This window comes from Rhinolophus ferrumequinum, chromosome 8 (assembly GCF_004115265.2).
Source record: "Rhinolophus ferrumequinum isolate MPI-CBG mRhiFer1 chromosome 8, mRhiFer1_v1.p, whole genome shotgun sequence".
NCBI classification, from domain to species: domain Eukaryota; kingdom Metazoa; phylum Chordata; class Mammalia; order Chiroptera; family Rhinolophidae; genus Rhinolophus; species Rhinolophus ferrumequinum.
This window is the reverse complement of record NC_046291.1, coordinates 7,417,381-7,432,807: the sequence shown is the minus strand read 5'-3', so window position 1 is coordinate 7,432,807 and position 15,427 is coordinate 7,417,381. Positions and strand designations below refer to the sequence as shown.

At 45.8% G+C, this 15,427-nt stretch overlaps 1 protein-coding gene across 1 annotated transcript in view; it reads left to right on the top strand.

The window, feature by feature from the left end:
* Nucleotides 1-7,852, top strand: part of CAB39 (calcium binding protein 39) — a 74,870-nt gene extending 67,018 nt beyond the window's left edge. The window contains exons 7-9 of the mRNA XM_033112262.1: nt 1,153-1,218; nt 4,573-4,716; nt 5,301-7,852. Coding sequence (XP_032968153.1) covers nt 1,153-1,218; nt 4,573-4,716; nt 5,301-5,489 — 399 coding nt within the window. The 3' untranslated portion in view covers nt 5,490-7,852. The remainder of the gene's footprint in view (nt 1-1,152; nt 1,219-4,572; nt 4,717-5,300) is intronic.
* The last annotated feature ends 7,575 nt before the right edge of the window (nt 7,853-15,427 follow it).

Genomic DNA, 15,427 nt, shown 5'->3' with positions numbered 1-15,427 from the left:
GACCTAGCCGGACAATCAGCTCTAATGCATCTTGGAGCAAAAATTAATATAAGACCCGGTCTTACGTTACTGTAAGACTGGATCTTAAATATGATATGATATGAAATAATATAATATACCGGGTCTTATATTAATTTTTGCTCCAAAAGACGCATTAGAGCTGATTGGCTAGGTCTTATTTTCGGGGAAACAGGGTAGTTTTCTAGCACAGACAAGTTACAAAGCAGGCATCGTCTCCCACCCACCACAGCCAGTGCAAAGCTTCAGGAAAGCATTGCTATCCAACAGTCATGCTAGTACTACAGAATTGGGGAACTTTTAAAACCAGTCTATAGTTAAAACAAAAACAAATAAACGTGTGTGTCTGGGCGCACATGCATGCATCTCTTAAAGCTAACTGGCCTTCTCTCCACCTAACTTTTTGAAAGTGTGCCCCTCCTTTCCATTTCCTCCTTCCTTGCTTTAATCCGGTTTGCACGCCACACCATTCCAGGGATACTGCTCTTAGCACAGTTTTGTAAATCTGCTGGACACTTGTCAGTTGTTGGAGCCTTTTGCATTCTCCAGCTCTTCACTCGTGCTCTGTCCTGCCATTTTTATCCCCCAAGAATATCTTTCCTCCGCGCATTTTCTAAACAAACTCCCTCCCATTATTCAAGTTTGAGCCCAAGTCCTACCAATTTAAAACACAGAGCTGAATTTCTCCTCTCTTCTCTTCTTATTTTCTCTCCTTGCTTAATGTGTTGAAAGAACAGGTTAGTTTTCTCTCTGTTTGTGCTTTGGATTACTTCAGTTTTCATATGTAAAGAATATAGATTTTCTAATAAAACACCATGAAATGAGAGCTAACTCAACAGTGAGCAAACAGTGGCAGGAAGGGACTTATGTTTTGTGCGTATGGAGTTTGGGTGACAGAAGAGGGCCAGATATAAGCTGTATGTGAGCCTGGCCAGAGCTGAGAAGGGTCAGTCCCGGAGCCCTTTTCACAGAGGTGGTCAGTGGGCATCACCCCGAGGTCTCTGAGCCCATCAGAGGCAGGAGTGCTACAGGCGAGCTTGGGCAACGATGGGCCCTCGCGGGGTTCCAAGTTTGCCCTCAGCTTCTACCAGTCTTAAAAAAAATAACCCTGACATGTGTTTTCTTGTCTCTTAGTTCTTCAGTGAATACGAGAAGTTACTTCATTCAGAAAATTATGTGACAAAAAGACAGTCACTCAAGGTATGACAGATTATTTATTTTATGCAGTTTATTTCTCTTCACCCTGTGTTTGAATTTTGAATTTGGTTGATGCTGGGATGGGTGTTACAGCTTTAGGGGGAAAATAACATTTATCCATGGTCACGATTTTTGTGGGAAGGAGTGGGCTTCGGCAGTAGTCCACACGGGACACCTGCCCACCTCCTTGTTAGGTACCAAAATGGAATACACAACATTTTGAAGAGGACTTTATCTCTTAGTACAATATTTTAGATTTTGAAGCTTATTTCTAAAACTTAGAATCATATCAAATAGATGAGGACACTGCAGGGGTTGTCTCCCCAGGTGCTGCCCAGAGGGCACAACTTATTGTGTGAGGGAAAGGGGATGGTTTGAGCGGAAAACGGATTTGGCTGCTTTATGTTAAAATACGATATGAACAATTCCATTGGAAACTTAAATTTAAGACTTAAATTAAAGCTCTAGAACAGGGGTTGACAAACTATAGCCCAGGGGCCAAATCCAGCCCACTGCCTATTTTTTGTATATAAAATTTTACTGGAACACAGACACATTAATTTATTTACATATTGTCCATGGCTGTTTCAGACTACAACAGCAGATTTGAATGATTGCCATAAAGACTATGGCCTGCAATGTCTAAACTGCTAACTATCTGTCCCTTTACAAAAAGTGAGCTGAACCCTGCTCCAGAAAATTTTTACTGCCGTCAATAAATGCATACGCCTCATTCTGTGACAGGAACTATTGATAGAATCACAAAGGACTTTGAAAAACAATCATAATTCCATTTACATTGTTTGCCAGGTCCACTTTAAATTCTACTCAGCCCAGAGTTCTTTTCCTCGGAGGTATCTGAATTCATTTTGATCAAGACTCCCTTCCTACTTCCCCTCCTGCCCTGGGGAGATCACGCTCGAAGACCTTATCTTTCTGTGGAAATTCACTAACAAACAGCAGGAGCATCTGTTATACTTTGTGTCCTTTGATAAGAACACTCTCTACCATGCACATTTCCAGAAGAATCCTTTCCATCTGGCCAGCTACTTCCTTTCTTCCCCTTAAGTCTATAACTCATACAAGCAGGGACCAATATAAGAACCACAGCTTGGAAATGTGACATTCCTACCGTAAAGCACCCACTCATTGCTGGGGCTCGAGCCTAGCCTCCCAGCCATCGTTTAGTCCCGGGTCGGGATCCTTAACCTGTCTGCGGTGTGCTGGCTAATGGTCGCCGGTGATTCTCACAGCTGATAGGAACAACCCTTTCATTTCCGGGGTGGGTCCAGTATTTTCGACAGCTGTGTAAGGAACTTCCCCTCCCTGGACATCAGGGTGATAGAGTGCAGGTTCCCCTGTGATCCTCAAAGTGAAGTGGCCCCACGCCGGGAACCTCTCTGGTCCTAAGGGCCCAGGTGTCCTGCTGTCTCCAGCAGTCACCCAGATGTGAGCAGCTGGATGGGCCGCTGTCTGCTAAGGCCAAGGAGGCCAGATGGGATGGCCTGGGATTGTAGCTTCCAGGGCTAGTACCTCTTCAGGGGCAACTCTTTATTTTATTGGCAAATCACTAGACTTTGACCAAATTCTAAATTCTTGGGCTGCTTTCAAGACCTTTCTGCCACTTCAGAATTACCACCATGAAAACGAAAATTGAGGCTGCCACTTGTAAGCACTTGAGAATGGATGTGAAGCAAGTCTCTTACTCCTAGTTTCTTTTAGCTCGTAATACCTCATGAACACACAAAGCACTTTTGAGGACCAGTGGTTCTTTAAAAATGGATTTTAATGTGTACTCCTTTTTGCAGCCATATTGGCATTTATTTATTTATTCCTGTATTTATTTAACCAAATTTATATTCCTTGTGCAAAACTTTTTATTTTTATATTTAAGATATAAATATATATATAATTTTTATATCCAAAGAAATCTAATGAATTACCAGTCATCCTCCTCTAAGCAGACTGAAATGAGCCATTTTCAGTATTTCATTGATTTCTGTGATAGAAAACAAACCCCAACAAAGCTTTAAGGCTTCACATACTTAAACTAACTTTTGAGTCTTCTTAAGAGTGAATACTGATTGTGTTTTACTTTGAAAGTTGTAGATTTTATGATCCAAATTGATGTGACGCCTGTCTGAGCTTTTGAATTCTTCTTGTATATTCTTTGTAAATCCTAACTAGAATAGATTTGTTTTCCTGCACATCCGGTTATTTGTTTTACTATGAGAACATGTTACTTATCTGGAAACTTTAAGTATCTAGAACCTCGCCAGGAACCCAGACAGGAATTAACACAGCAGTTAAACCACAGCAGAGTAGCGCCTTCCGTGCCTTTTCCTTCCCTCAGACCCCATAACCACGTCTCTCTTTAGCCTCTCAGGTCCCACATGCTTTGCCCAGTTCACACTATAATTCTGACTACACTCATGAGATGGAGGCAGTGTTGTCCACTCCCATTGTACAGATGATGAAACTGAGCACAGAGACGCTGAATAACATGCTCCAGGTTACACAGCTCACAAGGAGTAGGGAGCCAGGACTCGAACCCAGGCAGGCTGGTGCCAGGCCAGGCCCTCCTCCGCTTGGCCTTGCCCCTTCCCCCGCTGCACGCTGCACCACCTGCACACTAGGCCTCCACTGGAAGTTGGCACACTTGCAACACAGAGGGGTGACTGCTCGTTTCCGAAAAAGAAAAGTCTAGAATAAGCAATGACAATTGAAAAATGATGGGCTAATGTCGTATAATCAGCTCTCTAGGACTCAGTAAGCATGAAGGCACGTGAGGAAGAGTCACTAGGAAAAAATGGGGTCGCTTCAGGATACGTGGCTTAAGAGGGAACCTTTTCTGAATCAGATATGAAACGGTAACTTCAGTGTGTGTGGAGAACTTTGGGCGTGATCCTTTGTCGTGTGAAATTCAGATAAATAAAAATAATGAAATTAAGTTTTTAATTAAGCTCAAGTTTGCGGTTTGTTAACAGGATTTATCAACACCTTATCTTGTGAACAGTTTCTTTTATAGTTTCTTTTAGTGAGATAACGCAAATGCAGATTTAAAGAGTAGACGAGCTCTGACAGTCTCAGGTTTGGGGCCAAGTATGCCTTGAATGTCCTCTTGAGAGATCAGTGTGGACTCACCATAGGGTTAAACCCCAGGAGGTGTTCAGGCGGCAGGTAGTAGGCACTCGATAACTTCTCAGGCCGTAACTCAGTCCAATTCCTCAGTCTTTTCAGTGCCTGCTAATGTTCTGCACTTAATAATGATGATTATTAAATGACTTCTTTTTTAAAAACTGTTTTTTCCTGAAATCTTAGCAATCATGTAAGATAATTCTTTAACTGTCTTCTCAGCTTCTCGGGGAACTACTATTAGACCGGCACAACTTCACAATTATGACAAAGTACATCAGTAAACCTGAGAACCTCAAATTAATGATGAACCTTCTACGAGACAAAAGCCGTAACATCCAGTTTGAGGCCTTTCACGTTTTTAAGGTAGCGTACAACTTGCCTTCACAGTTGTTCATTGCATTTCATTACAATTCCTGAAATATTGTTAGCCTCGCTTTGGTAATCTAAGTGATACAGTTCAATTTGGTTAGTTTTCCTGTTTGCACGGCACAACATTTAAGCAGAAGAATAGACCCAGAAATGGGGTATACTATTTAGATTTGGGAACAGAACAGTTTACTTGGAGGTGAATGTCATTGATCTTTGGCATAGAAGATTATTAATCACAAAGTAAAGGGTCATCCGTTTCTTAATGCCTTCCCTGGAGGATTTTATTCTCAAAATCCATTCCAACCTTCTGTGCCCAGAAATAATTTCTGCCCATTTTATCCCCAAATCAGAGTCTGTATTTAACACCAACCACTGAGTTTCAGAGCATGAATGAGCGTGCCAGTCCTTTCTGTGCTAAACCGTGTCAGCCTCGTTTTAATTTGCACGTTGTGAAGTGCGGTCGCAGAGCACACAGCGAGCGAGCGAGCTTCCCGGGCCCACGCCGTGTGCGCTGCACCTGCCCCGCAGGCGGCCGTCCTCTCTTTCCCTGTGACTGATGGTGCCTTCTCTCCGGCCAGGTGTTTGTCGCCAACCCTAACAAGACGCAGCCCATCCTCGACATTCTCCTCAAGAACCAGACCAAACTCATAGAGTTCCTGAGCAAGTTTCAGAATGACAGGACGGAGGACGAGCAGTTTAACGACGAGAAGACCTATTTAGTCAAACAGATCAGGGACTTGAAGAGACCAGCTCAGCAGGAAGCCTAACTCCCCACAAACACCCAAAGTATTAGATCCAAACCCAGCACCTGCCCCTCAGCATCAGGCTCCCACCCACCCAGGAGGGACATTACTGCTAATCTGCTGTTAAGTGAACGGTTTTCCATTTTTCCTTGTTTTCTTTCGTAGTCCAAGTTGGAGAACGTAGCTGCTGCTTTCTTGCACACTAGAGCACGCGTGGACTTTCTCTTGATCTCTGTGTCATTTCAGGATTCACAGACTGTTTGCTGTAGGAGTTCTGAACATGGCTAGGTTCACGAAGGCAACTGTAGAGGTGACATGACAGTGTGGTGTAGGGCAGGGGGGCGTCCCTGGGGTCCTGGACACCTACAAACGGGTTCGCATTTCCCTGTTGGAGAGCCGAGTGCGCGCTCTTGGCAAGGCCAGCGGCCTCCGCTAAAGAAAGGGCTGTATTTGAAGTCAGAGGGGCCCAGAGCCCAAGACGTGAGCTTTCTGGGGGGATAAAGTTGACATGCGAATAAATTGACACTGAAACTTAGCAACTTCTTAAAAGTGTGAAGCTTCATAAGGTCATAAGGAAAATGTATATATGCTTTTCACAGCTTTCTAGAATTTTTTGACATTTGATTTTCTTGAGACTTGTAAACCTGGATATGTTGAAAGGTGTTTGTTAATTTCCCTTTCAGAAGGTCTTTTAAAACTAGAGCTAGCAGCGAAACCTTGCATTTCATTTCAACAGCGCTTACAGGTTTCTTTTGTATATAATTCTTAGAATGCTCATTTCTTTTAAATGATTTAATTTGTACAGCAGAGGAATGTTATTGTATTAGTATGTAACTATTACCTAATATTGAGTTTTTGCAAAAAATGAATGCTCATATGTAATTGAAATACTTCAGATCACATGAAAATGCTGATTTAACATTTAAGTATCACAGCATTAAAAGAAAAAAAGTAAACCAAACCTTTGTATTCAGTTATCTAATGGGTGCCATCAACAGGCTACAAATACAGACTTGGAACTCAGTCAGCCACACTTTCCTGCATAATATTGGCCTTATTCGTTTAAAATGAGTCATGAGTTTGCTATATCTATGAATGATACCGATTATGCTAAATTAATGCTGATTCTTTGTGTGTGTGGGAAACCCCTGTAGAGCACCCTTTCTTTTTTAGAGTAAGTAACCCAGTACAATAGTTGTGAAACTGAATAATTAAAACTTTGGCTTCTCTTAGGAAAAGAAGAGTTCCTAGTCATAGGTGTCTTATGGGGAAATTTATTTTTTTTAATGTTCTATTCCTTAATGCTGCAAATTATCAGTATTTATAAAGTAACTGATTTTGCACCACTTTTTTGTTACTGTGACCACAGCAGAACAACGTCTCCTAGAATATATCTGTGTAAAGTTAATAGAATGGTATCTGTTCATCTTAGTGATACGAAGATCACAACTAACAACTTACAAATCAGTTTGCCAGTTCGGATTCAGCATGGCTATGGCTGTAGCTGACTAAGAAATTTATATAATTATTCTTTGCTAGCATCTCTTACTAATTGAATTATTTATCAGCCAGTAAAATGAGACTCCCAAGTGATGTTTCAGCAGGTTGTAAGACCTCCTTCTAGGAAGACCACTTAGGAAAATAGCTCCAGAAAATATAGGTGCATTTTATTCTGTTTAATTAAAATGGCAGTCTACGTTGTAATTGGTTTTGCTGAGGCTGTCTTTACCAAAATCATTCATGTTTTTCCATGGGCAGTAGGGGAAGCAAACCAAGCTCCCTGAAATGAAAACATCCGAGATGTTTAGGAAGGCAGACTTGGCCGTGGTGAAAGTCTGGTTCTCGTGGTCTAGTGCTGGGTGTCTGGGTTTAGTGTGAAAACATTAGTTACATCAAGCAGAAGAAAGGTTTCCTTGCCAAACTGGTTCTTTGAACTTGAAACAACAAAACAGCTTCCACTTTGGCAAGGCCGCGTAGCACTAGAGTGTGAAGGACAGTGAGGGGCAGCATATAGAAGAAAACAGCCATGTGTTACTATCACATTGCATTCTGGAGAAAGTGAAGATTCGGGGGCTTGTGGTTTTTAAACAGAAATGTGCAAACTTTCAAGGTGGAAAAGTTGCATTTGAATTTACGATCATTTAATATATTCATATGAGTATTACCAAAACTATCATACTAGAAGTGGTTTCTTTTGTGTTATAAAGATTTAATTTTACGTAAGTCAGTTACTCAGTGTGATTTTTAACCCTTTAAAAAAAGTGGATGTATACAATTGTTAACAATGCCATAAAAGCATTTCCTTTCTCCTAAGGAAAAGTAAATTTCTTATCGGACTATCTGGCTGGCCCTGTAATTTAAATTAAAATAAAATTTTGGAGAAACAGCTTGTCCGTTTTTATGATGTTTCACACATAGCTGCATTTGGTCCCTGTGAGCAGCCCAGTAGGAGACACACCAGCACAACCTTTGTCACAAACCCTAACCAGAAGCAACACACACCCCTCTCTCTACATCTTTTTTCCCATTCAGTGTTTTATTTTTGGTGTCAAAAAACATGATTTTCATGTACATTATAGGGCTCACAGCTCCTTGGCCCTTCTTTTCGCAGTTCAGTGTTACCAGGCCTTTTAACAGTGTCACTTTGACATCACAGCCTTTGGAAGTAGATCCTTCCTCTGGTTCCGTGACCCTTTACAATTAGCACTCTGAGGTAAAACTGAAGGACTTGGCAGGAATATTTACGTTACTAGAATGGGACTATAAGGAAGGTGAAGAACTAGGAAGCCTGGTGTTACATGGCCCCCGGAAGGAGCTGTGCCCTCCGCAGCCTTGTGACATGGAGCACACAGCCTGTCCGAGCTTCTTATTTTAACCTTTGTCGGTGAGTGGGATCACCATTCTCGGGTGACGGCAAGGGACATGCCCTCGTTCAAAACACTTCATCTTATTTGTTTTCGCTTCTTGGTGGTTTAGTCTCCTTGTATGTTGTAGTTCTCCCAAAGATGACCGGTCCCCCAATGTCAGAACTCGTTGACAGCCCTTTCTCTGAGGGAGAACTCAGAAGTCAGATGGGAAGAAGTGACCGCACTGAGGGCTTGACTCATGCTTTAGCACAAGTTCTACTTCCTGCCAGTCATATCAGGTGTCCCCTCTCCATTCTACCCTCCAAAAACACCTGAACTGAGCCCCAGGCTGCTCAGCGGTAGCGTGTAGTTCTTATCCTGCCTCCCTTGTTCATAAGGGTCTAATAAGCTAGTGACCGTGGAAGCACTTTGAGGGCTAGAGTGCTCGGTAACACACAGCTTGTGCATTCTGGAGGCGGGGGCCACCTCCAGGTAGTGAGTTATCCCCCCTAAGAATTCACCAGAAAGGCCCCTCAGAGGAACAGGACAGCTGGCCCAGGACACACCCCTTCCGCTACGCCTGCATTTGTAAGGGGTGTTCTCCCAGGCCACTTCTGTTGCTATACACATCTTTCAGAGCCTGATACCCTCTGACCGTCTGGTTTCTACAAGGCGTGAAGGACAAGGTAAGACTCCCCACACTACAATCTGAAAGTTCTCTTGGCTGGTCAACCCCACGGCAAGACCTCCCTCAGGAGCAGTCTGAACACATCCCGCTTCAGCTCTCCACTAAGAAAGGACCACCATCAGCTTCCGCCTGCCAACACCTCCAGTCAGCCCGCGGCCCCCACCAAGCGCTTAACAACCCAGGACAGTTAATAGGGAAAGAGTCGAACCTTCTCACAGGGACTTTTACCTCCCAGAGATCACGCTGACGGAAGACAACAGTGATGGCTGCACTAGGCCATGTCACTTCACAGCTTGCAGGAGGATTCCGTGTTGTGTGCTTGGCTCATGGTGACCACTAAGGCCTTGCTAATGTTGGGTTCCCTGTGTGGTCATCGGGAGGGAACTGAAAACCAGGGGCATCCTGCTGGCTGGAAGGCGGAGCACGTGCTCCCGAGGGCAAGTGCCTGGGTCTTCAGTACGATGACCACCGGGTTTCTGTGCAGGAGACTGTGTCCTCTGCAATTTGTGAAATGCATCCTAGATTTCACTTCAGGGAGGCAGATTCATGGGAAAGATTTGTATTTTCCAACATTCTTCACAGATGAGCTGTACTTCATCAGAACTCCTGTTCCTTGGTAATCAATTTTTATCACCTAAGTACTTGGTGTTCCAAGTATTTCAGTAACTCTAGCTTCAGTAGTTGGGTCTTCCTTTGGTGGAGATGCAACTGGGTGGTGGATAGTGCCAGTGGAGGGGTCCCTGGCCAGCCCAGGGGAAGCTTCCAGACAAGGCTGAAAGTCCCCCAGCTGGCTCCCTCCTTCATCCCCAGGGGGCTGCCTCTCACGCTCCCCTCCACACTCGAGACCTTTGTATCGCCCCACCTAACGGTCTCACCTGTGGAGAAGGCCAAGTGAGGGTCCCAGTTCTAACCCAAACAGCGCCTTCTTGTGCTCAGTTGAATCTCCAAGTGGCCCTGTGCTCTCCACAGCCGTCAGCAGGGCCTCCCCGCGTGGGGTGAGGTGGATGGGGCAGGGTTAGGTGCTGTCTCCCATCATACGAACACTGAGGACCTGGCAGTGCCCCATCCCATCCCCTTGGCACTCGTTTCTGCCTTCTAAAGCTGCTTACTGTGGCCGAGGACACCAAAAGTGCAGCAATCAGTGTCTCCAGAAGCAGCCCTCACGCCAGCGTCCTGGCCCCTCAGCGGGGATAGGTGCTCCCCTGCAGGAGCTCCGAAGCCACAGTGTCAGTGGTTTGATGACATCTTTTAATGGATTCTTTCCCTTCTCTAGCTCACATCCACTTTGTACCAGGGTTTTCTGGGATCAAGTCCCAAATAAGTGACTAGCATTCAGACCCTTGTTCCAGGCTCTGCTCCTGGGGAGACCCAAATTAAGACACGCTCATTTTGTTCCTTCTAACCCAGAGGCACGAACAGCCATGCCTGTGGTCAGCCATGGATGGGCCTCCCTCTTAGAAGATGCAAAGCCATGCTGCTACCCTTCTGGAAGTCCCCTTCCTGTCCCTCTCACCTCAGTGTGGCCACAGTATGTGCGTCGAAGCCTGACTGACAACAGGTACCGAATGGCTCAGCACAGTGAGGCCGCTGGTGACCGCAGCTGCCTGAGGCCCCAGACCCAGGCCCTCCGAAGCCAGGACCCCGAGGTCCAGCCAGCTGAAGCCTCCAGACTCTTATCTTTCAAAAGCAGCTGGACAGGCCACACCCGCTGCTCGAAAATTTGTCTTCATGGTCCCCAAGTATGCTACCGTGTTTCCTGGAAAATAAGACTTAGCCGGACCATCAGCTCTAGGGATTTTTTTGGAGCAAAAATTAATATAAGACCGGTCTCTTATATTAATTTTTAAAGACTCATTAGAGCTGATGGTCCGGCTAGGTCTTATTTTCGGAGAAAAACAGTAGTAAAACTGGAAAAGCCCAGTTCCCTCATGCTCCACCTCCTTCTAAATAAAGCCTTTTTTGAAAAGTGCAGTATAACCCTACAAAATGACTGCACAATTGAGAATTGGGAAGAGTTCGGAAATGTCCAGGTCTAGGTAAGAAATTGGATGGGGGATCTGTGGAGAAGGGGTTGGGGTCCCCTGGGCTCAAGGCCGCTCCCAGCCACAGGGCCTCCTCCAGCTTACCCTGCACTGAAGGCTTTAATTAAAATGTCCACTGGGTGGCAGTAGAGTTCCTTGTTTCTAGCAGCTGCGGCGCCTGGCGATCTGGCATTAGAGCAAATCCAGCTTGTGACAAATATGAAAGGACCTGAGACCCTGCAGGTGTTGCGTGCCGGTGGCCAGGGCTTCCTGAGTGCCGTTTTGAGCAAAAAGGAGTGGAGAGTCAAGAGAGTTGTGAAAAAAAAGAGATGCAGGGACAGATGTGTGATAAAGATACGTAAACGTGTAGAATTTAGGAGGTGGTATGTGGTTATTTTTTAAGACACTTTATTTTTTAGAAAAGTTTTAGATTTACAGAGAAAAAATTCAGAGATAGTACAGAGATCCCATAAACCACGCCCAGTTTCTCCTATCTTTAACATATTCAATTAGTTTGGTATATTTGTCATAATCAATGGACCCATATTGAAGAGTTATTAACTAAAGTCTATGTTTTATTCAGACGTCCTTAGTTTTTCCCTAATGTCCTTTTTCTGTACCAGGATCCCATCCAGGACCCCACACAACATTTAGTCATCATGTCGCCTTAGGCTCCTCTGACTGTGCAGTCTCTCAGACTTTCCTTGTTTTTGATGTCCGTTTGAGGACAGGTCAGGCATTTTGTAGACTCTCCTGCAGCTGGGATTTGTCTGGTGTTTTTCTCGTGATTAGAACGAGACTATGGGTTTGGGAGAGAAGACCACACAAGTCAACTGCCATTCTCATCGTATCACCTCGAGGGTACACACCAACACCGTGACATCCCTGTGGGTGTCGGCAAGTCACCTGGCTGAGGAAGTGCTGTTTCAATCCTGCCCTCTTAGGAAGGAGCCGCCATGTGCAGCCTACACTCCAGGAGCTGGCATTGGCCACCCCCCACCCGCCCCCTCCTTGAAAGCAAGTACCTATATCAATTACTTGGAATTTTTCTTCATGGGACATTGGTCTCTTCCCATTTATATAATGTTCCGCTATAAAAGTCTTTCAATTTTTCTATATGCTTGAATTGTTTTAGAATAAAATGGTGGAAACAAAATAAGTGATAAAAAAAAATGGCTTGGGGGGAGCGGAGGATATACCCCCAGCAGCTGTTGCTGAGGACAAGGTGAACGGGTTCAGGGTGTGAGGGGACTAAGCAGCACGTCCAGCACCTTCTCCAGAATTCACTGTCCAACTGCCCAGTGACCGCTGCCGACAGATGTCCAGCGGTCCCAGAAGTACCAGGTCCAAACCGGAACTCATGCAGGCCCACCTGCCAGGACCCCCTAAGCTCGGGGCTCTGGTTTCTGAAGTCAACAATCATCCTCGTCCTCCTTCCTTGCCTCTTTGTTCTGCCTGAAACCCTTTAGTCTCAAGGCTGCAAGTCAAATGTCCCTGGAGCAATTACAACAAGCCTTCTAAAATAATAAGAAAACTCTTTTCCCTTCTTAGGAAACACTTTGAAATTTGACCGTATGATGATGCAGTGCAGAGTAAGTATTGATTAAATTTCTATTTTGTGGTAACTGGTAGGTAAATATTTGATAACCTTCTCTGTCTTCCTGAAACACCCCTGTCAACAGATCCTTTCTTTCAAGGTTCTTCGTGGTCCTCATTAAAGCTGACTGGGTGATTACCCAGTGCTTTACAAGGGCTGACTCATTCAATCCTCAGGACACTCAGATGAACAGGTCCTCTATTACCCTGATTTCACAGATGAGAAAACAGAGGCACAGAGAGGTTAAGCCACTCGACCAAGGCCACACAGCAGTAGGTAGCAGAGCCAGAAGAGGACTTGGCAGGCAGCATCTTTCTTTAATCCAACACTCTACACCCTCTTCCAAGTGCCAGCACTCCTCCAGAATTGTCAAGAGCAGATAATTGAGGCCCAGAGAACAGTGGCAAAGAGGGGGTCTCAGAATCCCACCCACTCTGATCAACTGTTAACATGAAACACCAAGGAGGGGAGGCTATTTGGCACCCTCCTCCCAGGTTAGAACCGGAGTGTTTTACTTCCATAGGGCCCTGGGGCCTGGTGACAAGGCTTGGAACAGTGCCCCTCACATGGAGACTTGATAAAAAGCTGGTTCTGAGCCAGTGGGTCAGGGTAGGGCCTGAGATTTTGCTTTTCTAACAAGCTCCCGGGGTACTGTGGCCCGAGGAACACACCTGGAGGAACAGGAGGAGACAGGTGACATCAGCTGCAGGTTACCCAGCCATGGGGCTGCCTTCGGAACCAGCTGCATGCTGAAGACTGGCCATGCAAATGAGTAAGGAGGAACAGCGCCAGGCAGGTGTTCAGGTTTGAGATGAATGGGCCTCTCCAGGACGAGGGCAGGCAGTGGACCCTGGGTGTGGCTGGGATGCCAGGTCTTAGAGAGCCACCAGAGAGGCCTAGGGGTCTGGGCTGTGGTGTGGAGCAGCCTAGGGGGCCAGGGGACTGAGTGAGGCCTGGACCCAGTACCCAGAGCTAGGTGTGCACAGCCACCCAGAAGAGGGCATGGCTCTGGGGTGAACTAAGAGTGATGCTGGGCTCCCACAGTCTGTTGTCCATCCCTCGCCCATGGCATTACAGTTTTTCTGTTTGTCTGTCCCCAACCCTCCAGACCATGTGCTTCTTAAGGTTAGGGACCAGATATCACCCACCTTTATGTCCTCAGCCCTTACTCAAGGCTCAGCTGAGAGCTACATCCCAGCAGGGCAACCACAGCTGCACTTCTGGATAGCTCCATTCACATTTTGTATCATTTCCAAGTTTGTCTATTTAATTTGACAGTTTTCCAGCAGATGGGAGTAAAGTGTCTTGGGGAAAGAGTGCCCTTACTTTAGAACCCACAAAAAACGCCTTCAGGGCTGCCTCTCAGTGATCGAATGAACAAAACCCAAGTCATCCTCAGCCAGCAGCTCGCTCTTACAGAAGCACCTCCCCCAAAGAGGCCGGTGGTAGCTTCGGTCCCCACAGGAAGAGCCAGATGCTCAGACTTGCTGGAGAAGGAGGCAGCTGCCCACCCCACTCTGGGAACTTGAGACTTCCTGGGTCTTGAAGCCGAGCCTAGAACAGCAACTAGCAGATCTGTGCCAGAGCCGGCTATGAACCCCTTAAAGATGGTCCAAGCTCTGGCAGTCAGGACAGGGGGTACTCACCCTGCCATCAGAACTTCAAAGAGGGCCTCAACCACATGAACTGTCACTGATCAGAGGGACTGGGAACGTGAGGAGGACATTCACAAGCTGCCACTTTGGATCTGACTGGTGAAAGCTTCAGCAGCTGACATGGTGGCAGTGATCTGTGTCTTGAACTAAATACAGACAGACGAGGCTTGAGACAGAAGTGCAAGTTCTTTCAGTCTTGGCCGTGATCCCTGCAGGCCTGGCTCTTCCTCATTCTGCACTGGCCTGCTTGGGTGCAGCACAGAGAGGATGCCAACGGCTGAGGGCCCTCAGTGAGTCTGGGGAAGCATGGGAAGCGCTTCTGTAAGAGCGAGTTGCTGGATGAAGATGGCATCCCTGGGAGGGGTGGGGACATCTGATAGATCCGACGTGTTTCTCTCCAATTCACTGTGCAACTCATAGCAACACTGGGCATGAAGCTTATGGATACAAGGAAGCCTTGATGAACTAAATTCCTGAGAGGGCTGAAGCTTTTGTAAGTGAATGGGATGAATGGGGATGTTACGCAGCTTTCATGACCTGGAGGTGATGCCTGGCCTGGGTAAGAGCAATCCTGCCAGAGATGGAGAGATTTGGGGGGAAAAAAGGAAATTGGCCAGATCTTGGAAAACAGAATGGACTCCTGGGACAGATTAGAGTCTGGAAGAGAGCAGATCACTTGGCCCAGAAATTCCCTCCTCTGAGTTTCACCAAGAAAACCGCAGTACAGTAGAGGATGGTAAGAAAAAAGGGAATTGCCTGATCCCAAACAGTCTTGTGGTGATTGGATTCTGGGGCTATGCTGGAGTTGAATCAAAGGTGCACCAAAAGTATGTGAAATTGAAGCCAACTGGCTCCCAGTCCAAATGATAAGATCAAAAAGGCAGTGGCTCAGGAGGACGGATTTCTGGCTAACCAGAGAAAACACAGTTGAATTAAAACCACAGCCCAGTCAAACCTCATCCTGCTGTCTGAGGAATCTGGAGGATCACCTGGCACCAGATGGAGGAAACGGATACAGTTGACATGATTGCATGTACAACATTTTGTACGAATGCAAGAAACTCAACAAATCCCAAGCAAGACAAATACAAAGAAATTCACACAGTAGGGCCTCAACTATGTTGAAACCACAAACAGAAAATCTTAAAGCAGCGA